General features: G+C 42.2%; 2 protein-coding genes across 6 annotated transcripts in view; one reads left to right on the top strand and one right to left on the bottom strand.

Annotated features, from left to right (window-relative positions):
* Positions 1 to 1,171, bottom strand: part of LOC106561873 (hippocampus abundant transcript 1 protein) — a 34,286-nt gene extending 33,115 nt beyond the window's left edge. Inside the window, exon 1 of the mRNA XM_014126158.2 lies at positions 995 to 1,171. Coding sequence (XP_013981633.1) covers positions 995 to 997 — 3 coding nt within the window. The 5' untranslated portion in view covers positions 998 to 1,171. The remainder of the gene's footprint in view (positions 1 to 994) is intronic.
* LOC106561883 (spindlin-W) lies at positions 421 to 26,015 on the top strand. Of its 5 annotated transcripts, none has more exons than XM_014126182.2 (7): positions 523 to 655; positions 7,425 to 7,484; positions 8,030 to 8,148; positions 20,178 to 20,223; positions 21,949 to 22,208; positions 22,474 to 22,707; positions 23,069 to 26,015. In XM_014126182.2, exons 3-7 carry the CDS (start codon positions 8,094 to 8,096, stop codon positions 23,266 to 23,268), a joined length of 795 nt encoding a protein of 264 aa, XP_013981657.1. In that variant the 5' UTR covers positions 523 to 655; positions 7,425 to 7,484; positions 8,030 to 8,093; the 3' UTR covers positions 23,269 to 26,015. The 5 variants fall into 5 exon arrangements, with proteins under 5 accessions (XP_013981671.1, XP_013981657.1, XP_013981647.1 ...); XM_014126172.2 differs by having other exon boundaries at positions 7,425 to 7,515; XM_014126196.2 differs by having other exon boundaries at positions 421 to 655; positions 7,425 to 8,148; positions 21,929 to 22,208.

Here is a 26,015-nt window from a genome sequence, read left to right as displayed (position 1 = left end):
CTGGATAGGCCTAGGGAAAATGTTGTAAATGAGAATAATTAACTGAGTTGTTGATTCATGTAGCCTAATCATGTACATTAAAATGTTGGAAGGCAATGCAATACTCTTTGTAGTCTTGTCATATCTGCATAAAACAAACCTTCTATTTCCTCATCTTTCAAATGCCACACTGAAGGACTACACTTTTTAGAGAATACATTAAAATAATTACGGAATATTCCATTCTATTCTAAATGTGGGCAAATTAGGCGAACCTGGCAGGTGTATGGGTATAGATAATACAAAAAAAGTTGCCTATAGGTAAAGGATCATTCTTCATTTAATTAGACATTGACAAGACTGGTTGTCAATTAAATAGTTTACTCAAATAGTTTTCTTGTCCTCAAGTTGTTCCGAGCCCTGTCGCAGTCACACATGCGCAGGTGCAGAGCTGTCGGTTCGGGGGAACGCGCAATGACTCACTATTTTGCAGGAAGATGGAATTTACTGCGCCAATTGTTTCTCGTGCTGTAACACTATTTGGCAGCGGAAGAAGAGGGGAAGGTTTTTGGCCGTAGAATCGGTGTTGCCGTCAAACGGAGACTGGCTTGGCAAAGGGGACAAACGGGAGACGAAAATATCCTTCATATCTTGCTATAATTTCACAATAAAGCGGGTAAGATATCCCGACAGACAAACATCTATTGTCAGACAGGAAGCCAACGACAAATATGAATTCGAAAAGGTCTCTATGCGCGCGTAACATGGGTTTTCAAAATTGGGGTTGAAAGTAGGCTGGTTTGAGTCATTTTTGTTTTCATTTGAAAATGTGTTTCTTGTCAGCCAGAGTACAGTACATCCTTTGTTCGACTGTGCGGTTTTGGTACTTACTCTCCCCTCTGCTGCAGGGATTGTAAATAATAGTAATGCAATATGGCTGACATTGGCTGCTGCAGCCACTAACGTTAGCTAGTGTAGCTAATTATGCGCTCTTTGCAGACTGCATTTTTCTTACCATTTCAAGACAATGACCACGTTTACATGCGCACAGTATTCCTGATAGTAGCTCATATCCCGCTTAAAGTCAATTTAGGCTTGATCCGAAAATGTGGTCGGAGGCTTAGTATGGAGGGCGTGACGCAATTGCGTAGTCATGCAGAGGCAAGTCAAACTCTGTACCGCATCGCCTTGCCCTTCCGAACTATGCGGAGGGCTCCGTATAGATCCGCATCGACATGATTGGTTGACGTTAGGTGGGGGCGGTACATCCTGTATAAACACTAACTTCCCCGACAACTTCCTTCACAATTGCTCTGCTCAGCTAAGCGCAAGAAGTATGAAAGCCTTGACATCTGTGGAGCCTGCATCTCAGTAAATGCTGTACGGCCACAGATGTCGGATTGACCAATCAGAGCCTTTTAAGGTCATATTCGGGATAAACTGTTTACGTGAACCTTTGATATCCTGATCATGAGTATCCCTGTAACCATGAATAAACAGAATTTTCCTAATTTAAGTATATGGGTTAAATGGAATAGTAACTGATATATGGACACTGACTGTTGGCCTATAACCTCTCATATATAATGTAATATAACATTAACTCCTGCTGATTTATCAATTTCTTGCAGAGAAATTATATAACAAATGTTATTTTTGTCTTATGAACAGGAGTGGAGAAATATTTTTTTTTTCAGCATCTCTTGAGAAAATGTGAATGAGTGTGTAATGTGTAATCATTGACACTTTTATGCAAGCAGACAGTATTTCAAATAAAATTTTAATAGCTACATACACATATTTAGCAGATGTTATTGAGGGTGTAGCGAAATGCTTGTGTTCCTAGCTCCAACAATGCAGTAGTATCTAAAACAATTCACAACAATACACACAAATCAAAAAAAAAAATGGACTTTAGAAATATATAAATATTAGATTGAGCAATGTCGGAGAGGCATTGACTAAAATATTCTAGAATAGAATACAGTATATACATATGAGATTAGTAAAGCAGTATGTAAACATTATTTAAACATTATTAAAGTGGCCAGTGATTCCAAGTCTATGTATATAGGGCAGCAGCCTCTAAGGTGCAGGGTTGCGAAGCTGGCTACTGATGGCTAATTAACAGTCTGATGGCCTTGAGATAGAAGCTGTTTTTCAGTCTCTCGGTCCCAGCTTTGATGCACATGTACTGACCTCGCCTTCTGGATGATAGATGGGTGAATAGGCCGTGGCTCGGGTGGTTGATGTCCTTGATTATATATTTGGCCTTCCTGTGACATTGGGTACTGTAGGTGTCCTGGAGGGCAGGTAGTTTGTCCCCGGTGATGCATTGGGCAGACCGCACCACCCTCTGGAGAGCCCTGCGTTTGCGGGCGGTGCAGTTGCCGTACCAGGCCGTGATACAGCCCGACAGGATGCTCTCAATTGTGCATCTGTAAAAGGTTGTGATGGTTTTCGGGACCAAGCCAAATTTCTTCAGCCTCCTGAGATTGAAGAGGCGCTGTCGCGCCTTGTTCACCACACTGTCTGTGTGGGTGGACCATTTCAGATCGTCAGTGATATGTATGCCGAGGATCTTGAAGCTTTCCACCTTCTCCACTGCGGTTCCAGTCAATGTGGATAGGGACGTGCTCCCTCTGCTGTTTCCTGAAGTCCACGATCAGCTCCTTTGTTTTGTTGACGTTGAGTGAGAGGTTATTTTCCTGGCACCACTCTCCCAGGGCCCTCACCTTCTCCCTGTAGGCTATCTCATCGTTGTTGGTAATCGTGCTTACCACTGTGTCGTCAGCAAATGTGATGATTGAGTTGAAGATGTGCGTCGTCACACAGGCATGGGTGAACAGGTAGTACAGGAGGGGGCTGAGCCCGCACCCCTGTCGTAGGAGAAGAACCATGCAATTTGAATCATTCATTAATTCTCTTCATGATTGAATGATTTGTGACTGATTTGATGAATCATTGTAATTATATGTGTAAAACAGGGCTAATTTAGTGTTTTGATTTGCCTAGTCCTGGTATCTAATGGTAAAATCTGAGTGACGTAGGGTGGATGGTAACAAAACAGGCTTCTCCTTCACCTTGGCGATCATCACTTCAATGTAATTGACTACATACATGGCTTGGATACATTCCAATAATACACATGAAATCAGGGTCTCTCACTGTTGTCATGACATCCCCACACCAGTGGGAAGAAATAGTTTTTTTTAAAGCTACAATACCAGTCAAAAGTTTGGACACACCTCCTCATTCAAGGTTTTTTCTTTATTTGTACTATTTTCTACATTGTAGAATAATAGTGAAGACAACAAAACTATCATGTAGTAACCAAAAATGTTAACCCAATCAAAATATATTTTAGATTCTTCAAATTAGCTACCCTTTGCCTTGATGACAGCTTTGCACACTATTGGCATTCTCTCAACCAGCTTCACCTGGAATGCTTTTCCAACAGTCTTGAAGGAGTTCACACATATGCTGAGCACTTGTTGGCTGCTTTTCCTTCACTCTGTGGACCAACTCATCCCAAACCATTTCAATTGGGTTGAGGTCGGGTGATTGTGGAGGCCAGGTCATCTGATGCAGCACTCCATCACTCTCCTGCTTGGTGAAATGATAGTCCCACTAAGCGCAAACCAGATGGGATGGTGTATCGCTGCAGCATGCTATGGTAGCCATGCTGGTTAAGTGTGCCTTGAATTCTAAATAAATCACTGACAGTGTCACCGCCAAAGCATCCTCACACTATCACACCACCTCCTCCATACTTCATGGTGGGAACTACACATGCAGAGATCATCCGATCACCTACTCTGCGTCTCATAAAGACTTGGCGGTTGGAACCAAAAATCTCAGATTTGGACTCATCAGACCAAAGGACAGATTTCCACCGGTCTAATGGGCATTGCTCATGTTTCTTGGCCCAAGCAAGTCTCTTCTTCTTATTGGTGTCCTTTAGTAGTGGTTTCTTTGCAGCAATTAGACCATGAAGGCCTTTTTTAAATGTTTTATTTCACCAGGTAGGCCAGTTGAGAACTGCGACCTCATTTACAACTGCGACCTGGCCAAGATAAAGCAAAGCAATGCGACAAAAACAACACAGACTTACACATAAACAAACGTACAGTCAATAACACAATCAAAAAATCTATGTACAGTGTGTGCAAATGTAGAAAATTAGGGAGGTAAGGCAATAATAGGCCATAGAGGCAAAATAATTACAATTTAGCATTAACACTGGAGTGATAGATGTGCAGATGGATGATGTTGTGCAAGTAGAGATACTGGGGTGCAAAAGAGCAAGAAGATAAATAACAATATGGGGATGAGGTAGTTGGGTGTGCTATTTACGGATTGGCTGTGTACAGGTACAGTGATTGGTAAGCTGCTCTGACAGCTGGTGCTTAAAGTTAAAGAGGGAGATATAAGTCTCCAGCTTCAGTTATTTTTGCAATTCGTTCCAGTCATTGGCAACAGAGAACTGGCAGGAAAGGCAACCAAAGTAAGTGTTGGCTTTGGGGATGACCAGTGAAATATACCTGCTGGAGCGCGTGCTACGGGTGGGTGTTGCTATGGTGACAAGTGAGCTGAAATAAGGCGGGGCTTTACCTAGCAAAGACTTTTATAGATGACCTGGAGCCAGTGGGTTTGGCGACGAATATGTAGTGAGGGCCAGCCAACGAGAGCATACCGGTCGCAGCGGTGGGTAGTATATGGTGCTTTGGTGACAAAACGGGTGGCACTGTGATAGACTACATCCAGTTTGCTGAGTAGAGTGTTGGAGGCTATTTTGTAAATGACATCGCCGAAGTCGAGGATCGGTAGGATAGTCAGTTTTACGATGGTATGTTTGGCAGCATGAGTGAAGGAGGCTTTGTTTGTGAAATAGGAAGCCGATTCTAGATTTAATTTGTATTGGAGATGCTTAATGTGAGTCTGGAAGGAGAGTTTACAGTCTAACCAGACACCTAGGTATTTGTAGTTGTCCACATATTCTAAGTCAGAACCGTCCAGAGTAGTGATGCTAGTCGGGCGGGCGGGTGCGGGCAAAAATCGGTTGAAGAGCATGCATTTAGTTTTACTAGCATTTAAAAGCAGTTGGAGGCCATGGAAGGAGTGTTGTCTGGCATTGAAGCTCGTTTGGAGGTTTGTTAACACAGTGTCCAAAGAAGGGCCAGATGTATACAGAATGGTGTCGTCTGCGTAGAGGTGGATCAGAGAATCACCAGCAGCAAGAGCGACATTGTTGATATATACAGAGAAAAGAGTCGGCCCGAGAATTGAACCCTGTGGCACCCCCATAGAGACTGCCAGAGGTCCGGACAACAGGCCCTCCCAGAGGTCCGGACAACAGGCCCTCCAATTTGACACACTGAACTCTATCTGAGAAGTAGTTGGTGAACCAGGCAAGGCAGTCATTTGAGAAACCAAGGCTATTGAGTCTGCCGATAAGAATGCAGTGATTGACAGAGTTGAAAGCCTTGGCCAGGTCGATGAAGACGGCTGCACAGTACTGTCTTTTATCGATGGCGGTTATGATATCATTTAGGACCTTGAGCGTGGCTGAGGTGCACCCATGACCAGCTCGGAAACCAGATTGCATAGTGGAGAATGTACAGTGGGATTGGAAATGGTCGATGATCTGTTTGTTAACTTGGCTTTCGAAGATTTTAGAAAGGCAGGGCCGTGGCAGCTTTCCAATCTTTGGGGATCTCAGACGATACGAAAGAGAGATTGAACAGGCTAGTAATAGGTGTTGCAACAACTTTGTCGAATCATTTTAGAAAGAGAGGGTCCAGATTGTCTAGCCCAGCTGATTTGTCGGGATCCAGATTTTGCAGCTCTTTCAGAACATCAGCTGTCTGGATTTGGGTGAAGGAGAAGCGGGGGGGGCTTGCTGCAAGGGGTGCAGAGCTGTTTGCTGGGGTAGGGGTAGCCATGTGGAAAGCATGGCCAGCTGTAGAAAAATGCTTATTGAAATGATCGATTATCGTAGATTTATCGGTGGTGACAGTGTTTCCTAGCCTCAGTGAAGTGGGCAGCAGGGAGGTGCTCTTATTTTCCATGGTCTTTACAGTGTCCCAAAACTTTGGGGATTTAGTACTACAGGATGCAAATTTATGTTTGAGAAAGCTAGCCTTAGCTTTCCTAACTGACTGTGTATATTGGTTCCTGACTTCCCTGAAAAGTTGCATATCGAGGGGGCTATTCGATGCTTATGCAGAACACCACAGGATGTTTTTATGCTGGTCAATGGCAGTCAAATCTGGGCCTGATTCACGCAGTCTCCTCTGAACAGTTGATGTTGAGATGTGTCTGTTACTTGAACTCTGTGAAGCATTTATTTGGGCTGCAATTTCTGAAGCTAGTAACTATAATGAACTTATCCTCTGCAGCAGAGGTAACTCTTCCTTTATTGTGGCGGTCCTCATGAGAGCCAGTTTAATCATAGCGCTTGATAAATTTTGTGACTGCACTTGAAGAAACTTTCAGCGTTCTTTACATTTTCTGGATTGACTGACCTTCAAGTCTTAAAAGTAATGATGGATTTCTCTTTGCTTATTTGAGCTTTTTTTTGCCATAATACGGACTTGGTCTTTTACCAAATAGGGCTATCTTCTGTATATCAACCCTACCTTGTCACAACACAACTGATTGGCCCAAATGCATTTAGAAGAAAATAAATTACACAAATGTACATTTAACAAGGCACACCTGTTAATTTAAATGTATTCCAGGTGACTATCTCATGAAGCTGGTTGAGAAAATGGCAAGAGTGTGCAAAGCTGTCATGAAGGCAAAGGGTGGCTACTTTGAAGAATCTCAAATATAAAATATATTTTGATTGGTTTAACACTTTTTGGTTACTACATGATTCCATATGTGTTATTTCTTAGTTTTGATGTCTTCACTATTATTCTACAATGTGGAAAATGATACAAATAAAGAAAAACCCTAGAATGAGTAGGTGTGTCCAAACTTTTGACTGGTAATGTACATCTTGATGATTTAGCCCACAATATTTGCGGGGGGGGGGTCTGCTTTGGTATGAAATGGATAACCTAACAAAATATTTTCCTATTTTTTGAGATTATGTGCAAAATTTGTCTTTTAAAGTGACTCAATAGAATTAAGCAATACGGCACGAGGGCGTGTGGTATATGGCCAATATACAATGGCTAAGGGATGTTCTTAGGCACAACGCAGAGTGCCTGAATACAACCCTTAGCTGTGGTATATTGGCCATATACCACAAACCCCCAAGGTGCCTTATTGCTATTATAAACTGTTACCAACGTAATTAGAGCAGTAAAAATATATGTTTTGTCATACACATGGTATACGGTCTGATAAACCACGGCTGTTAGCCAATCAGCATTCAGGGCTCGAACCACCCAATTCATAATCACCTTTATATAATAATTTATTTTGGTTTGCAGGTCTTCGCAGAGACCTGACGTGACCGCCATCCCTGAACAGAGACATCCGCCTGCTCCGAAGTCAGTCCTCAACCATCCGTGGACAATCTGGGTTGAATACCATAATCCGTCCCTATCCGTTTTTTCTGTTTTCACTGGGTATCATAGATAGACACTTTACTTTTTAACTCCCTCCCTCCCACTGGGCAAAAACTGGTTGAATAAAAGTTGTTTCCACATCAGTTCAACCCCAAAAAACAATATGTTGACGTTGAATCAACGTGGAAAACTGATTGGATTTGCAAAAAGTCATCAACATAAGGGCATTTCGTAATTTTTTTCACCCAATTTTTAACCTAAATCCAATGACATGGTGACATTTTTTGTTGATTTCATATTAGTTGATTTCATGTTAGCAAATCAAAACTAGATGTTGAACTGACGTCTGTGCCCAGTGGGCAGTTTCCATTTTCTGAATTGGTTGCCATATAGATTTTCACTTTCTCACTTCCTCTGACTGGACCCACTGGACTCTATTAAGATTTATTCCCTGGCTGTTGTCCATCTCTCTGGGCTATAACATAAATCATTAATGTTTTCATTACGTTCATATTTTTATACCCCAGACTTGGTACCATAGATATTTTCACCCTAGTCTGGCAGCTAGGCTGCTCCCCTATATGCTGATGAATGAAGACCCCATTCAGGAAGAGCGCGCCGGGCCAGAGATCCAGAGCTGATGCAGGTCAGTTTGGCTTTAATCAGGCTCTTTATAGATGTGTTGTCTGCATCCCAAATGGCATCCTATTCCCTTTATTACTTACTTACTTAGCCTGCTCCTTTGGGAGCATAGGCCATCAATGACTCCTCTCCATCGCACTCTGTTCTAGTGTTGTATGGTAAGCTGAAATGTCTGTACTTTTTTATACTAGAACATGAGAAATGGTTCAGTACTAGAATTTGTATTACTTTCGGTACTTCTGTCAAATGTCTCATGTCGTCTACTGATTTGAAAGAGGATCAAGTCTGTCTATCAGTGCAGGTGAGGTCCCCTTATAGCGCGAGAGCACCGTGCCTGCTCCGCTTACTCATTGCTAGCTCTAGCCTGTCCTGAGGGACCACTGAACTCACTGAAGTCTGGGCTACATCATGTTAGCTCCCCACTCATGCGGCACAGAAGTTAGCACACTTGAATAATGCAAAGCGGCATTTAGAAATGTTGCAACTGTTTTGCGAACAGTATTTAACAATGGCATTACAGGTGAGAGCAATTAACAATACAATATTGAAGATACCGGTAGCTTCCAGCTTTATAGGCTAACTTCCCTTGCTAGCCTACAGCTCAATTCACTACCCTAGTACTTAGTTTGTGATAATATGCCAACCATAATGCAAAATATGCTGATTTCAAAGCTGATTGTCAACACAAACCATAGCTACAGTCATTGCCCATAACTTTATTCACTTCGTCTCCCTCGCCTGCTACGCTAGGTTACGTCTTTCCTGTCTCTCTCACTGTGTGTGAATGATGTCATTAGGACTTAGAGTAACTTTTTAATTAAAAAAAGAATGATCGAAAGCCAGATGTTTTAGGCTTAGTTATAGTGAAACACGTCAATACTGGTCTTCATATATTTTGGAATTTTAGTAGTAAATCAAGCTTATTCTGCCCCTAGCTGTTCAACTCTACCAAGAAAAATCGTGATGTTGAGGCTTGTGCCTCTACGTCATCTCAAGGGAGGGCTCTGTATGAAATACACTCCCTTCTAGATGTGGGGGGTATCACCTCAAGGCTTACTATAAAGCAGGTGACAGCGCGCCTTATTTGGTTATGGTCTTGATAAGTGGAGTGTGCCAATATATTGTGCATGATGCTTCCTTGACTAGACTACTGACACCCAAAATTCAAAAGGCAGTAGGCACTTTTCTACATATGACAAAATTCAGCGTTCTTTCTTACCCTTTCAGACATCCATCGTAATAAGAAATAGATGACAATGGTAGTCATCTCAATTCCTTGTATTTTTTCTCAACTACTATGACTGATTGGTGGCGCAGTCTGCTAGGACAGTTGGCTCATATTTCAATAGTTGGGTTAGCTGACAACGTCACAAACTATATGCACGCTTCCATGGGGCAGAAGTCAGCATGTTGTTGTGATTTCGGATGGCCAGATTGCTAGAAAGAATGACAAGAAACTGCCATGTGGGGAATCGTAAGTGGCTCGTTTCATCTTGTTTTTGATACTAAAGCTGTGTTCGAATACTAACATACTGTATACTACATACTTAATGAGTATATATTACATACTATTAGTTCGTTTTAGTATACTGTAAACGAACGGTATCCTTTCAGTTGATCGTATTAGCACTTCGCCTGTCTACCTGAAGTTGATGCTGTTGCTATGCAACCTATTGCTAGCTTGTTAGCATAACAAATTACTAGCTAGATATTTTACGATTTCGGGTGTGTTCGTAAATTCAAACCAGAGTGTTGTCAGATTGTCTGCAAATTCAGAACGTTTCGCTCTTGGAGCGTACACTGGAAGCTCTGGCTGAGGAGTAGGGTTGATCCGAGCAAGCTTTCTCACCTCACAACGGTAGTCAAGCACCCAAGTTAACTGGCTAACGTTGGCTAGTTTGCTAGCTACTTCCAGACACAAATGAGAGAACACCTCACTCTGACCATTTTACTCGCCCTAGCAGAGCTGGTTAGGCTGTTTAACTGTTATCCAGAGTGTTGGTGACTGTAACTGTGCTGCTGGCAACAATTTAATTATGCTTGTTTTTGCCGACGTTTACTGACACTGGCCATATTCAAAAGGCGTTGAGCGTTTGTAAATCCTTCAGTAATTCTGCGCTCTGGCACACTCAGATGAGAGTGCTCTGAAATCGGAGTAGATAGCCAAAATGAACAATATCCATTGAGAACTCACAACGACTATACCACTTAGCTAAGAATGAAGTGAATAATCAAATCAATAAATGTTGGGTAGTTAGTTAGATAGCATATAGTTAATATACTGCCTGGCAAGTTCATTTTAATAGTAGCCAACTAATGTTAAGTAACTAACTAACATACCGATACATACTGTTGTAATGCAATGCGCTTCGTAAGGATAGCGTAACAAACAAATTGTCAGCCAACGTAACGTAACTTATTTGAAAAGTCATTACTTTATTACATTGCTCAACATTTTCTTAAACATTTGTCATAATTAGTTAAAGCAATGAATTAGTATCCGCTCTCTTCAACTTCAGCTGCATATTTTCGGCCATTTTCTTAAAATCTGAAAGCGTTGTGAAACCACGCTCATTTTCTGAAGAATTTCATTATGTGCCCTAAGAGCACAGAAATGGTGTCAACAGCTTGAAAACTTCGTATTTTGGCCAAATTAGTACGACATTCGGGAACTTTTGGAATACTAACTATATCCATACTATGACCAATAAGCATACTACATACTCATTTTACGTCACAAATAGTACAGTTAGTGTAGTTGGTATGAGTATTCGAATATAGATTGTCTTGTTTTGAGGTGTTTTGACTGATTTCATATCAATGCTAATATGGCTAAAATTCGCTAGCCAGATAACCAACAACTGTAACTATGTATTTGAAAGACAACAAGTGCAAATGTATTTATGTTTTCAATAAACATTGGAGAAGAACTATACATGTCAACAATCTAAGCTAACCCCCTCTAGTTTTTTCCATGTAGTTGCGCGTGCCTTGGTTTTGTTGCTAAACAACCAACCTATCTATGGTCGTGAGTTCTAATCTTATATAATTTTTTTAATCCTTTATTTACAATATTCATCCCCTGCCCACACACTTTGAATTCTGAAAAGTGAAAGCATACCTGTGAGAGAGGTCGCCCTAGTAGTAGTTTTTATGGTTTTTATGTAGTACCCACGACCAATCTGTGAGTTAATTTGACCATTGGAAAAATAGCTACTGCATAAATACTGCAATTCGGGTTGGATTGAACTGAAATGTTTAAGATATGAGTGCATCGGTCCACCGGTTCACTGAAATTGTTTGCTTTTACTTTCTTTCTACCTTCGAAAATACATCTCATCTGTGGTGACAACTGATATGTCCTCTCCTTCACTCTCAAACTAAGCATGTAACTGCATTGACAGTCATTGATTTACAAGTAATTTCGTATGCCGAACAAGCCCAGTCAATATATCAGTAGCCTAGTTAAACTGCGCGCTGCTTCGCACACTGACCAACGAGAGGTAAGCGGCCTATTCCTATTCCTTGCACATCTGCACATGGCACCTTCAGAATTAAAATGCTTGTAAAATGGTTGCGTAATATTAGGCTATATTAATTGAGTGACAACCACTGTAATTGGTCATTGTTATCAAATGTTGGAAAATTGTGTTTTACCGGAATAAAAGAAAGCGACCAGAGACACCTCTCTCATCTGGCTATAGTGTCTACAGTGTCTTCAGAAAGTATTCACACCCCTTGACTTTTTCCACATTTTGTTGTGTTACAGCCTGAATAGAAAATTTATTCAATTTAGATTTTGTGTCACTGGCCTACACACAATACCCCATAATGTCAAAGTGGAAATGTTTACAAATTAATAAAAAATTAAAACCTGAAATGCCTTGAGTCAATAAGCATTCAACCCCTTTGTTATGGCAAGCCTAAATACATGCAGGAGTAAAAAGTTGCTTAAATCAAATCAAATCAAATTTATTTTTATATAGCCCTTCGTACATCAGCTGATATTCTCAAAGTGCTGTACAGAAACCCAGCCTAAAACCCCAAACAGCAAGCAAAGCATGTGAAAGAAGCACGGTGGCTAGGAAAAACTCCCTAGGAAAAACTCTAACAAGTCACAATAAGTTGCATGTGTGAAATGAGCAGGGAATTTCAAACACAGATTCAACCACAAAGACCAGGGAGGTTTTCCAATTCCTCGCAAAGAAGGGCACCTATTGGTGGATGGGTAAAAATAAAATAAAAAGCAGACATTGAATATCACTTTGAACATGGTGAAGTTATTCATTACACTGGATGGTGTATCAATACACCCCCTCAATACAAAGACGCAGGCGTTCTTCCTAACTCAGTTGTTGGAGAGGAAGGAAACCCCTCAGGGATTTCGCCATGAGGCAAATGGTGACTTTAAAACAGTTACACGGTTTAATGGCTGTGATAGGAGAATACTGCGGATGGATTAACAACATTGTAGTTACTCCACAATACTAACGTAAATGACAGAGTGAAATGAAGGAAGCCTGTACAGAATAAAAACTTTGTCCTTAATATAAAGCATTATGTTTGGGGCAAATCCAGTAGATCACTGAGTACCACTCTTCATATTTTCAAGAATGGTACTGGCTGCATCATCTTATGGATATGCTAATCGCTGCCAAAGGTGATTCTTACATGTATTGACTCGGGGTTGAATGTAATCAAGATATATTAGTGTATTAGTGTTTTATATTATGTATTTTCTTAAAAATGTTAGAATTTTTCTTCCACTTTGACAGAATATTTTGTGTAGATCGTTGACAAAAAAATTACAGTTAAATACATTTTAATCCCACCTTAACACAAACTGTGGAAAAAGTCAAACGGTGTGAATACATTCTGAAGGCACTGAAATTAGATTTCATTTTGATTGTTCAGGTTCACCATCAGCAATAGTTTTGGTAGTTTTGCTTAAAATCCAGTTCAACTGGGCAATTTGAGCTAGGGTAAAGCAATTAACATTTTCACACATACCAACAAACGGGTGTGTTCTTCTACAGTGGTCCCTGCAGCGTACACTCAAACTGGTGTGATTAGAATGCTTATTTAGAACGTCCAGTTTCAATTGACGCAACAGTCAGCATTTGAGCTAGCCACACTGTATTTTCACAAAAACATTTAGCACAAACACAGTTCTTACAAAGTTATGTCCTGAATGTGACCAGTTTATTTTTGGATGCAGTAGCGACAGCATACGCAATCATCCAAACCGGAAAATGTACGCTACATTAGTGGATGTCAATTAAGGCAGCCCTCGCACCTCTCTGATTCAGAGGTTGGGTTAAATGCGGAGGACACATTTCAAGGCATTCAGTTGTACAACTGACTAGGTATCCCCCTTTCCTAGCGCTAACTGAGGAAAGATTGACATATCACAATCGGTCATAACATTTACATTTAAGTCATTTAGCAGACGCTCTTATCCAGAGCGACTTACAAATTGGTGCATTCACCTTATGATATCCAGTGGAACAACCACTTTACAATAGTGCATCTAAATCTTTTAGGGGGGGGGGTTAGAAGGATTACTTTATCCTATCCTAGGTATTCCTTAAAGAGGTGGGGTTTCAGGTGTCTCCGGAAGGTGGTGATTGACTCCGCTGTCCTGGCGTCGTGAGGGAGCTTGTTCCACCATTGGGGTGCCAGAGCAGCGAACAGTTTTGACTGGGCTGAGGCTGGTCATATTTAGATAACTCTCAGCTGTCAGAAACCACAATATGAATTAGCTAATAACAATTACTATTTATAATTAATCACATCACGGATGAGCTCACCATTGATAGAAATAATTGAGTAAAACACTTTCTAGAAATCAAAAGTAATCAATGGGTAGTTTGTGCACACCGCCATGTTTTTCGCGTCAACCAAATATAATAAGAGGAGACAAGATGAGTTTGGTCTGTTTGCAGTATGCATGTTGAAAGGGGTGTGTCGTCTACGACCATTCACTTCCGGAAGTTTACCCTTCGTCTCATTATACAATCTTTGGTCTGACAGATGTTTACGTGACACCCAGAATGCATTGTATAATGTCAACAAACATAGCTGGCAAATAGCTTAGCATTAGCTCATTATAATCAATACAACCTTCACAAAAGTATTTTACATAGATCATAGGTGTCCATTACAATCGATGTATTAATCGGAATGCATTATTTCTCACCAGTACTTGAAAACATGTGATTAAACTGTAAATACATTATGCTCCATACATACATACAGTTGAAGTCAGAAGTTTACATACACTTAGGTTGGAGTCAATTAAACTCGTTTTTCAACCACTACACACTATAGTTTTGGCAAGTCGGTTAGGACGGTTAGGACATCACAAGTATTTTTTCCAACTATTGTTTACAGCCAGATTATTTGTGTTATAATTCACTGTATCACAATTCCAGTGGGTCAGAAGTTTACATACACTAAATTGACTTTATACAGCTTGGAATATTTCAGAAAATGATGTCATGGGTTTAGAAGCTTCTGATAGGCTAATTGACATCATTTGAGTCAATTGGAGGTGTACCTGTGGATGTATTTCAAGGCCTACCTTCAAACTCAGTGCCTCTTTGCTTGACATCATGGGAAAATCAAAAGAAATCAGCCAGGACCTCAGAAAATAATGGTAGACCTCCACAAGTCTGGTTCATCCTTGGGAGCAATTTCCAAATGCCTGAAGGTACCACGTTCATCTGTACAAACAATAGTATGCAAGTATTAACACCATGGGACCATGCAGCCGTCATACCGCTCAGGAAGGAGACGCATTCTGTCTCCTAGAGATGAACGCACTTTGGTGCGAAATGTGCAAATCAATCCCAGAACAACAGCAAAGGACCTTGTGAAGATGCTGGAGGAAACAGGTACAAAAGTATCTATATCCACAGTAAAACGAGACCTATATCGACATAACCTGAAAGGCCGCTCAGCAAGGAAGAAGCCACTACTTCAAAACCGCCATAAAAAAGCCAGACTACGGTTTGCAACTGCACATGGGGACAAAGACCTGCGCCGCTTCCTGTGTGAGGCAGGGTCGTACTCTGCGAATGTTGTAGAGCATGAACCTACAGGATCGGGTCACCGCCTTGATGTTAGTGGAGAACGACAGGGTGTTGTCCAGGGTCACGCCAAGGTTCTTAGCACTCTGGGAGGAGGACACAATGGAGTTGTCAACCGTGATGGCGAGATCATGGAACGGGCAGTCCTTCCCCGGGAGGAAGAGCAGCTCCGTCTTGCTGAGGTTCAGCTTGAGGTGGTGATCCGTCATCCACACTGATATGTCTGCCAGACATGCAGAGATGCGATTCGCCACCTGGTTATCAGAAGGGGGAAAGGAGAAGATTAATTGTGTGTCGTCTGCATAGCAATGATAGGAGAGACCATGTGAGGATATGACAGAGCCAAGTGACTTGGTGTATAGCGAGAATAGGAGAGGGCCTAGAACAGAGCCCTGGGGGACACCAGTGGTGAGAGCACGTGGTGCGGAGACAGATTCTCGCCACGCCACCTGGTAGGAGCGACCTGTCAGGTAGGACGCAATCCAAGCGCGGGCCGCGCCGGAGATGCCCAACTCGGAGAGGGTGGAGAGGAGGATCTGATGGTTCACAGTATCAAAGGCAGCAGATAGGTCTAGAAGGATGAGAGCAGAGGAGAGAGAGTTAGGTTTAGCAGTGCGGAGAGCCTCCGTAACACAGAGAAGAGCAGTCTCAGTTGAATGACCAGTCTTGAAGCCTGACTGATTTGGGTCAAGAAGGTCATTCTGAGAGAGATAGCAGGAGAGCTGGCCAAGGACGGCACGTTCAAGAGTTTTGGAGAGAAAAGAAAGAAGGGATACTGGTCTGTAATTGTTGACATCGGAGGGATCGAGTGTAGGTTTTTTCAGAAGGGGTGCAGCTCTCGCTCTCTTGAAGACGGAAGGGACGTAGCCAGCGGTCAAGGATGAGTTGATGAGCGAGGTGAGGTAAGGGAGAAGGTCTCCGGAAATGGTCTGGAGAAGAGAGGAGGGGATAGGGTCAAGCGGGCAGGTTGTTGGGCGGCCGGCCGTCACAAGACGCGAGATTTCATCTGGAGAGAGAGGGGAGAAAGAGGTCAAAGCACAGGGTAGGGCAGTGTGAGCAGGACCAGCGGTGTCGTTTGACTTAGCAAACGAGGATCGGATGTCGTCAACCTTCTTTTCAAAATGGTTGACGAAGTCATCCACAGAGAGGGAGGAGGGGGGGCGAGGGGGAGGAGGATTCAGGAGGGAGGAGAAGGTGGCAAAGAGCTTCCTAGGGTTAGAGGCAGATGCTTGGAATTTAGAGTGGTAGAAAGTGGCTTTAGCAGCAGAGACAGAAGAGGAAAATGTAGAGAGGAGGGAGTGAAAGGATGCCAGGTCCGCAGGGAGGCGAGTTTTCCTCCATTTCCGCTCGGCTGCCCGGAGCCCTGTTCTGTGAGCTCGCAATGAGTCGTCGAGCCACGGAGCAGGAGGGGAGGACCGAGCCGGCCTGGAGGATAGGGGACATAGAGAGTCAAAGTATGCAGAAAGGGAGGAGAGGAGGGTTGAGGAGGCAGAATCAGGAGATAGGTTGGAGAAGGTTTGAGCAGAGGGAAGAGATGATAGGATGGAAGAGGAGAGAGTAGCGGGAGAGAGAGAGCGAAGGTTGGGACGGCGCAATACCATCCGAGTAGGGGCAGAGTGAGAAGTGTTGGATGAGAGCGAGAGGGAAAAGGATACAAGGTAGTGGTCGGAGACTTGGAGGGGAGTTGCAATGAGATTAGTGGAAGAACAACATCTAGTAATGAGGTCAAGCGTATTGCCTGCCTTGTGAGTAGGGGGGGAAGGTGAGAGGGTGAGGTCAAAAGAGGAGAGGAGTGGGAAGAAGGAGGCAGAGAGGAATGAGTCAAAGGTAGACGTGGGGAGGTTAAAGTCACCCAGAACTGTGAGAGGTGAGCCATCCTCAGGAAAGGAACTTATCAAGGCGTCAAGCTCATTGATGAACTCTCCAAGGGAACCTGGAGGGCGATAAATGATAAGGATGTTAAGCTTGAAAGGGCTTGTAACTGTGACAGCATGGAATTCAAAGGAGGCGATAGACAGATGGGTCAGGGGAGAAAGAGAGAATGTCCACTTGGGAGAGATGAGGATCCCAGTGCCACCACCTCGCTGACCAGAAGCTCTCGGGGTGTGCGAGAACACGTGGGCAGACGAGAGAGCAGTAGGAGTAGCAGTGTTATCTGTGGTAATCCATGTTTCCGTCAGCGCCAAGAAGTCGAGGGACTGGAGGGTAGCATAGGCTGAGATGAACTCTGCCTTGTTGGCCGCAGACCGGCAGTTCCAGAGGCTGCCGGAGACCTGGAACTCCACGTGGGTCGTGCGCGCTGGGACCACCAGGTTAGAGTGGCAGCGGCCACGCGGTGTGAAGCGTTTGTATGGCCTGTGCAGAGGGGAGAGAACAGGGATAGACAGACACATAGTTGACAGGCTACAGAAGAGGCTACGCTAATGCAAAGGAGATTGGAATGACAAGTGGACTACACTTGTCATTTGTGGGAAGCTTGTGGAAGGCTACCCGAAATGTTTTAACCAAGTTAAACAATTTAAAGGCAATGCTACCAAATACTAATTGAGTGTTTGTAAACGTCTGACCCACTGGGAATGTGATGAAAGAAATAAAAGCTGAAATAAATCATTCTCTCTACTATTATTCTGACATTTCACATTCTTAAAATAAAGTGGTGATCCTAATTGACCTAAAACAGGGAATTTTTACTAGGATTAAATGTCAGGAATTGTGAAAAACTGAGTTTAAATGTGTTTGGCTAAGGTGAATGTAAACTTCTGACTTCAACTGTATGTGTATGTGACCAATAAAATTTGATTTGAAATATTGCAACCAGCTGGTTGAGTTGCCCAATTAGATTAAACTAATTTTGTATTGGAATTTGTAAATCATCTAAAAAACTATGAATTTACATTATGTCTGCTTCATTGATACCGTCTGGATCAAGTGCCATTCTGTGACTTTGGCATTTTCTGTTGTTGCTGTGGTATCGTTTTGGTATCGAGTGTCGTGATGGTATTGAGTGTCATGGTCTCAAATGATTGCCTTGCCTGGTTCACCAACTACTTCTCTGATAGAGTTCAATGTGTCAAATTGGATGGCCTGTTGTCCGGGCCTCTGGTAGTCTCTATGGGATTGCCACAGGGTTCAATTCTTGGGCCAACTGTTTTCACTGTATACATCAATGATGTCGCTCTTGCTGCTGGTGAGTCTTTGATCAACTTCTATGCAAACGACACCATTCTGTATACTTCTGGCCCTTCTTTGGACACTGTGTTAACAACCCTCCATACGAGCTTCAATGCCATACAACTCTCCTTCCGTGGCCTCCAACTACTCTTAAATACAAGTAAAACTAAATGCATGCTCTTCAACCGATCGCTGCCCGCACCTGCCCGCCCGTCCAGCATCACTACTCTGGACGGTTCTGACTTAGAATATGTGGACAACTACAAATACCTAGGTGTCTGGTTAGACTGTAAGCTCTCCTTCCAGACTCGCACATCTCCAATCCAAAGTTAAATCTCAAATTGGCTTCCTATTTCGCAACAAAGCATCCTTCACTCATGCTGCCAAACATACCCTCGTAAAACTGACCATCCTACCGATCCTCGACTTCGGCGATGTCATTTACAAAATAGCCTCCAATACCCTACTCAATAAACTGGATGCAGTCTATCACAGTGCCATCCGTTTTGTCACCAAAGCCCCATATACTACCCGCCACTGCGACCTGTACGCTCTCGTTGGCTGGCCCTCGCTTCATACTCGTCGCCAAACCCACTGGCTCCAGGTCATCTACAAGACCCTGCTAGGTAAAGTCCCCCCTTATCTCAGCTCACTGGTCACCATAGCAGCACCCACCTGTAGCACGTGCTCCAGCAGGTATATCTCTCTGGTCACCCCCAAAGCCAATTCCTCCTTTGGCCGTCTCTCCTTCCAGTTCTCTGCTGCCAATGACTGGAACGAACTACAAAAATCTCTGAAACTGGAAACACTTATCTCCCTCACTAGCTTTAAGCACCAGTTGTCAGAGCCGCTCACAGATCACTGCACCTGTACATAGCCCATCTATAATTTAGCCCAAACAACATTCCCCTACTGTATTTATTTATTTTGCTCCTTTGCACCCCATTATTTCTATTTCTACTTTGCACTTTCTTCCACTACAAATCTACCATTCCAGTGTTTTACTTGCTATATTGTATTTACTTTGCCACCATGGCCTTTTTTGCCTTTACCTCCCTTATCTCACATCATTTGCTCACATTGTATATAGACTTATTTTTCTACTGAATTATTGACTGTATGTTTGTTTACTCCATGTGTAACTCTGTGTCGTTGTTTTTGTCGCACTGCTTTGCTTTATCTTGGCCAGGTCGCAATTGTATATGAGAACTTGTTCTCAACTTGCCTACATGGTTAAATAAAGGTGAAAAAAATAAAAAAATATATATATATATATATGGTATTTAACCTGGTATCAAAGTCAAACTTCTGCTATCGTGACAACACTATTCTTTTCTGGGCAGTCTTCTCCAGCTCGTTCCACTCCAAGCTGGTTCTCTTTGTATCTGCCTCAAGCTCCCACCACCAGGTGTTTCTCGGCACCCTTTTTTCCTTATGCCAGCCTTGTGAGTTCCAGGATCGAGCTTGCCTGGTGATATTGGAAACACCTGGACACCTATTCCCTTTATAGTGCACTACTTTTGTTTCCTTAATAATGCACTTCTTTGGACCAGGGCCCTTAGAGGCTTTGATCAAACAGTGCTCGATAGGCCTATAATAGGGAATAGGGTGCCATTTGAGGGGGACAGACTTTGTGGTTTGCTTTTGTTATCTTCAGATGATAATCAGGTAGCTTTAGCCTACTGATAAGAGTAGAGTCGGCTAGCTACTGAATATATTTACTACATTCATTTGCATTAGGAAAAAAAAAATGTAATGTTTTGTTTTTAAGGGCACTCAGGTGTTTCTGCAAATATGAAGAAAAAGAACTCCCACAAGTAAGCGAGGAATCCTCTACTTTCCTTAGCTATTATGTACCCTTTGATTGTGCATTTGTAAAACATTCAGCATTCAACTGTTTTTAATAGACATTTTGCATAGTAGGCCTATTAAATGAATGGCTAAAACCATCTGCAGCCTACTTTTGCCTATGTAGAGAACAGTGGTGCTTGGTAAGATACATTCATTATTTAGTCTAGTAGTGCCACACTGAATACCTGATATCTGATACTGGTCTTTAGTGGCCTGCTGAAGCGAATACAGGGCTAGTATCAGCTGTTTAGCGACACACCACCATGGTATGATCAGTACTATATTCACACTTCAAAGTACACAGTCTTTACGGGTCTCATGTAGACAGATCCAGGGAATGAAAGCAGATCAGAGTACACACTTGACTGTATTATATTGCCATGGGCTACAGAGCATTTGGAAAGTATTCAGACCCCTTGACTTTTTCCACATTGTTACGTTACAGCCTTATTCTAAAAATTATTTTTTTAAGTCCTTATCAATCTACACACCATACCCCATTATGACAAAGCGAAAACGGGTGTGTAATTTTTTTTGCAAATTTATTACAAATAAAAACAAGAAATACCTTATTTACAAAAGTATTCAGAGTCGAAATTGAGCTCAGGTGCATCCTGTTTCCATTGGTCATCCTTGAGATGTTTCTACAACTTGATTGGAGTCCACTTGTGGTAAATTCAATTGATTGGACATGATTTGGAAAGGCACAGACCTGTCTATATAAGGTCCCATAGTTGACAGTGCATGTCAAAGCAAAAACACCTAAAGACTCTCAGACCATGAGAAACAAGATTCTCTGGTCTGATGAAATCAAGATTGAACTCTTTGGCCTGAATGCCAAGCATCACGTCTGGAGGTAACCTGGCACCATCCCTACGGTGAAGGATGGTGATGGCAGCATCATGCTATGGGGATGTTTTTCAGTGGCAGGGATTGAGACTAGTCAGGTTCGAGGGAAAGATGAACGGAGCAAAGTGCAGAGAGATCCTTGATAAAAACCTGCTCCAGAGCGCTCATTACCTCAGACTGAGGCAAAGGTTTACCTTCCAACGGGACAATCACCCTAAGCACACAGCCAAGACAACGCAGTAGTGGCTTCGGGACAAGTCTCTGAATGTCCTTGAGTGGCCCAGCCAGAGCCCGGACTTGAACCCGATCAAACATCTCTGGAGAGACCTGAAAATAGCTGTGCAGTGACTCTCCCCATCCAACCTGACAGAGCTTGAGAGGATCTGTGGAGAAGAATGGGAGAAGCTCCCCAAATACAGGTGTGCCAAGCTTGTAGCGTCAGACCCAGACTCGAAGTTGTAATCAATGCCAAAGGTGCTTCATCACAGTACTGGGTAAAGGGTCTGAATACTTATGTAAATGTAATATTTCCGTTTTTGCTTTGTCATAAGTGGTGTTTTGTGTAGATTGATGAGGGGAAAAAATGTGTTCATCAATTTTAGAATGAGGCTGTAATGTAACAATGTGGAAAAAGTCAAGGAGTGAATACTTTCCAAATGCACTGTATATATTTAATTAATCAAATATTTTAGTCTATTTGATGTACTATAAAATGGATCTAGTTAGATTAATAGCTAATGTAAGGGACTGACAGCCATCAGGTTTTCACCCTTTTCATTGGCTAAGTGGATGTTTGTTCCCCGAATTCCCCTTTTTCATAAGTTATCTGAAACATCGTTCAGGAAACAAAAGAACAGCATGGGCCCCAACAAGGCAGTGTCGTCAGCGCCGCGGCGGAACATCGTGGGCTGTCGTATCCAGCACATCTGGAAGGAGGGGAGCGCTACATCTCAGTCGCAGTGGAAAGGCACGGTGCTAGACCAGGTGCCTGTCAACCCCTCGCTCTACCTCATCAAGTACGACGGCTTCGACTGTGTCTACGGCCTGGAGCTGCATAACGATGAGAGGGTACAGGGCCTCGAGGTGCTCCCTGACCGTCAATGTAAGACCTTGTCCTATGTATACGTATTGTTTATATTGATTGTCATTTGGTATTGATTGATGAACGCAAAGTCGCAGACAAGTTTCTGTTTGTGCTGTAATGGTGTTACACGTTCATGGTGCTCCTAAAATGTTAATATGAATTTTGAGTTTAATGATCGTTGATATTCACGAGTTAGTAAGATTTCCAATGTATAAGTTAAACATGGCAAATAGACTTGAAACTAGATGTTACCATGTACCCTGTGCCATGTACTCTGTTGCAGCCTCTACGCGCATCAGCGACGTCAACCTGGCTGACACGATGATAGGGAAGGCAGTGGAGCACATGTTTGAGACGGAGGACGGAACTAAAGACGAGTGGAGGGGCATGGTTCTGGCCCGGGCACCCATCATGAATACCTGGTTCTTTATCACCTACGAGAAAGACCCCGTCCTGTACATGTACCAGCTCCTAGATGACTACAAGGAGGGAGACCTGAGGATCATGCCTGACTCAAGTTAGTCCTGTCCTTAGAGTTAGGCTGCACTTCAAAATGACAATAGACCAATCTCTTGATTGTAAGACTGCTTAAAGATAAGATGTGTGTACGAGTTTATGAACATTTTATAAGCACGTATGAGCCTTTATAATGTCTATATTTGCCTGATGACGGTGGGTTGCTTTTCAAAATGATAACAGGCTACTTCTCTCTTCAAGATAAAAGCTTTGTGTTCTTCATTGTGCAGGTCTATCTTGTAAAAGAGATTAACCAGGTTGAATAAATAGATAGGTGAACATGTTTGAGTTTCCACTGATTTCCCATAAATGAATTACGTATGGCAAATAAACTTAAACTTGTGTTATTGTTTGTCTGTTAGATGACGCTACGCCTGCGGAGCGGGAGCCGGGGGAGGTGGTGGACAGTCTGGTGGGGAAACAGGTTGAGTACGCTAAAGAGGACGGCTCCAAACGAACTGGCATGGTCATCCACCAGGTGGAGGCCAAACCCTCCGTATACTTCATCAAGTTCGACGACGACTTCCACATCTATGTCTACGACCTGGTCAAGACCTCCTAAGGGCCACCTTTGACCCCTGACCCCTTTTCACACTACTGAGCCGAATCGAGCAGTGCTGGTCTGTTTACGCGTCCATCAACCATTGTTGAAAAGAACTGTGTGGGGAAAATATTTCATAGCGAGCCAGTATAGCCTGGTTCGGGTCAGCACGGTAGTGTGAAAAGGCTACTGGGTCGCTGGGCCCAGAGGACAGGAGGCCTGTCTGGGGAAGTTAACGATGGATGCGGAGGTTGTGGGGAAACTCTAACATGCAGGAAAGACGATCAACCACCACATCACCACATGGAACCTTATCTTATCCACCAATTTTCCCCAAATATCTCTTCAATATTTCATGCAAATACTTCTTTGAGATGTTAGACGGACAGCTGGATTGGATATTTCACTGAAGCCTTTGGATTTCTACTCATGAAACATCTCTGATTGCTCTAGTCAGAGAAGAAAAAGGGGGCACTGTGCATCTGAATTAGTGGCCACAATTTGTTTCGTCAACTGTCTATCCCCTGTAGTTGAGTGATCCTATGGATACATCCCATCAATCTCTAAGGGAAGGGACAGGGAAAAGATATCAAGCCTTATATTTGCACACTGTATATAAAGTTAGTTGGCATCTCATTTGATTTTTTTCAGTGATTTGATGACCAAACCAGTCATAGCAATGTATCTCCTATATATGTGTGAGTGTATGAGTTCTTGTGTTCCTTTTTTTTTTTGTACATGCAGTTCTGGAGACCCCTATCTTATAGTGGTCAGTAACTACAGTACTCGGGTTTGTTTCAGTTTCGTAGAATCATTCAAACCCTGACTATGATTACATTTGTTTATTTCTAATGTTGAAAGATATGCAACAACATATGCAGTGAGCAAAGAAATGTGTGGAAGTTATGAGAGGGAGGTGACCAGTGTTTTAAAAGGATACTTTGGGATTTTGGCAATGAGGGCCTTCATTTACTTCCCCAGAGTCAGATGAAGTCGTGGATACCATTTGTATCTGCATGCAGTTTGAAGGAAGTTGCTAACTAGCGCTAATGCAATTGCTAACTATCAAAGTATCCCTTTGATTCAAACGTTTTTTTCCCCCCAAGAACTTGTTTACTTTATACTGTATTTAATGTATATTCATAGAAAATAATAGTTTGATACTGATACAGATTTAGTTCTCACAGCACTAATTTCAAAAAATCTTCTTAGAGGATTTAAGAGCACTAGTTTGTTTTAGTTTTTTGGTCTGAAAGGACAATTATATGTTGATCATCTCAACAACACTATTCAAAAATGGTTAACCAGTGAGAGTGTTAATCTGTTGTCCTGAGAAAGATTTAGTTTAATATGCCTTGCCAAATCCCTCGACCCTTATAATTCATTATTCATTCATAATAACAGTAATAACTATTCAGATAATAATTGTTTATTGTTGTTCCTGTATTCATATGTTTACAACCGTTTGTTTTGTTTGGAAAATCTATTTTCGTTACTTTTTTACTTGTCATACGTTACTTAGAATCATCACATTCTTCTTGACCTCTGTGTTAAACACACTTTCTGTTTAATTGTCATAGTAACATTTTAGTCAACTGTTTTCTCATGCCTTTTAAAAACTGAAGACGGTATGGTAAAAGCACTGCAAAGTAAGACAATATTTAGAAGTGAAAATTCCATACCAGCTCCTCAAAAGTGTTCTAAATTCAGCAGTACCACTACAACAATACTAGAGTGATTTTCGAAACATTTTCACACAACTGTTAATACACAAGAAGTATTCAAAACTTTAAATGCAACACCCACTTTATGGAGTGCATGAAATATTGTACTTGAGGAAAGGTTACTCGCCCTGAAAGATATTTTTATTTGCTGTGTGTGTGTGTGTGTGTGTGTGTGTGTGTGTGTGTGTGTGTGTAACCAAACTACATGTTCCACCAGATGACCTCTTAGTATGCTCCTTTAGGGTCGTTACCCCTGTTGTCAGAGAAACAGTGGGCAACTAAGTGGTCTAGAATCTCTAAGATACAGATGTTGTTAATTCGTTAGTAGCGTAAATGTTCCATGTGACTGTAACTCCCAACACTCCACTCCACCCTTACTGCTTTCTCCATGCCCTCCATGACACTAAAGCAGTGTATGTTCAGATGCAGTCTCCGAAGAGTGGTAGTACTGTTCTTTACAGTATTCTGCAGAGTAACAGAACAGATTAGCTGTTGTGACTGATTTTGAGATTAAGTCCCTCTGTTTGAGGAGTAGCTAATGCTTACTCTAGGTTATACACAAAGTATGACTGAATGGTAGCTTTAGAGATGGATAGAAAAACCTGAGAGTATGTATATCGGTTATAATAAAGATTATAATTTTAAGACCCCGTACAGTATAAAGCCCCTCTATATCAGAAAAGCTACCCACAAGTAAATATCCTTCTATAACCTTTTGTATTCCAAACCGCAAACTGATTTGTATTTTATGCAAGATGTCACCTTCAGAAAACAATTGAAAGTGTTCGATGAATTGGCCTTTCACACTTGCCTACTGTAGTACTGTACTGTGTTTGATGTCAGTTCATTGTGGGATAGAAAAACAGACCATTCTTTTTGCATGAGTAGCGAAAACAGAACTGTAAGTGGAAGTTAGTGTGAAAAGTGAAATGCATGTGTGTATCTCTCATTTTATTTAAGTTTTTCTATGATATGTTCAATGTGTTTCTTATCGTGACATTCCCTTTTTTTGGCATTTCTAAAGAAAAACAGTCATTTTTTGTA

Source organism: Salmo salar, chromosome ssa01, assembly GCF_905237065.1.
Source record: "Salmo salar chromosome ssa01, Ssal_v3.1, whole genome shotgun sequence".
NCBI lineage: Eukaryota > Metazoa > Chordata > Actinopteri > Salmoniformes > Salmonidae > Salmo > Salmo salar.
Note: the sequence above shows the minus strand (reverse complement) of the source record. Positions and strands in the feature narration are given on the sequence as shown.

Excerpts from the sequence above, each read along its gene's own strand:
- LOC106561883 (XM_014126182.2), top strand. The coding sequence starts at position 8,094 with ATGAAGACCCCATTCAGGAAGAGCGCGCCGGGCCAGAGATCCAGAGCT. Across the intron at positions 20,224-21,948 it reads AAGAAAAAGAACTCCCACAA|GAAACAAAAGAACAGCATGG; the intron begins GTAAGCGAGGAA and ends AACATCGTTCAG. Across the intron at positions 22,209-22,473 it reads GGTGCTCCCTGACCGTCAAT|CCTCTACGCGCATCAGCGAC; the intron begins GTAAGACCTTGT and ends ACTCTGTTGCAG.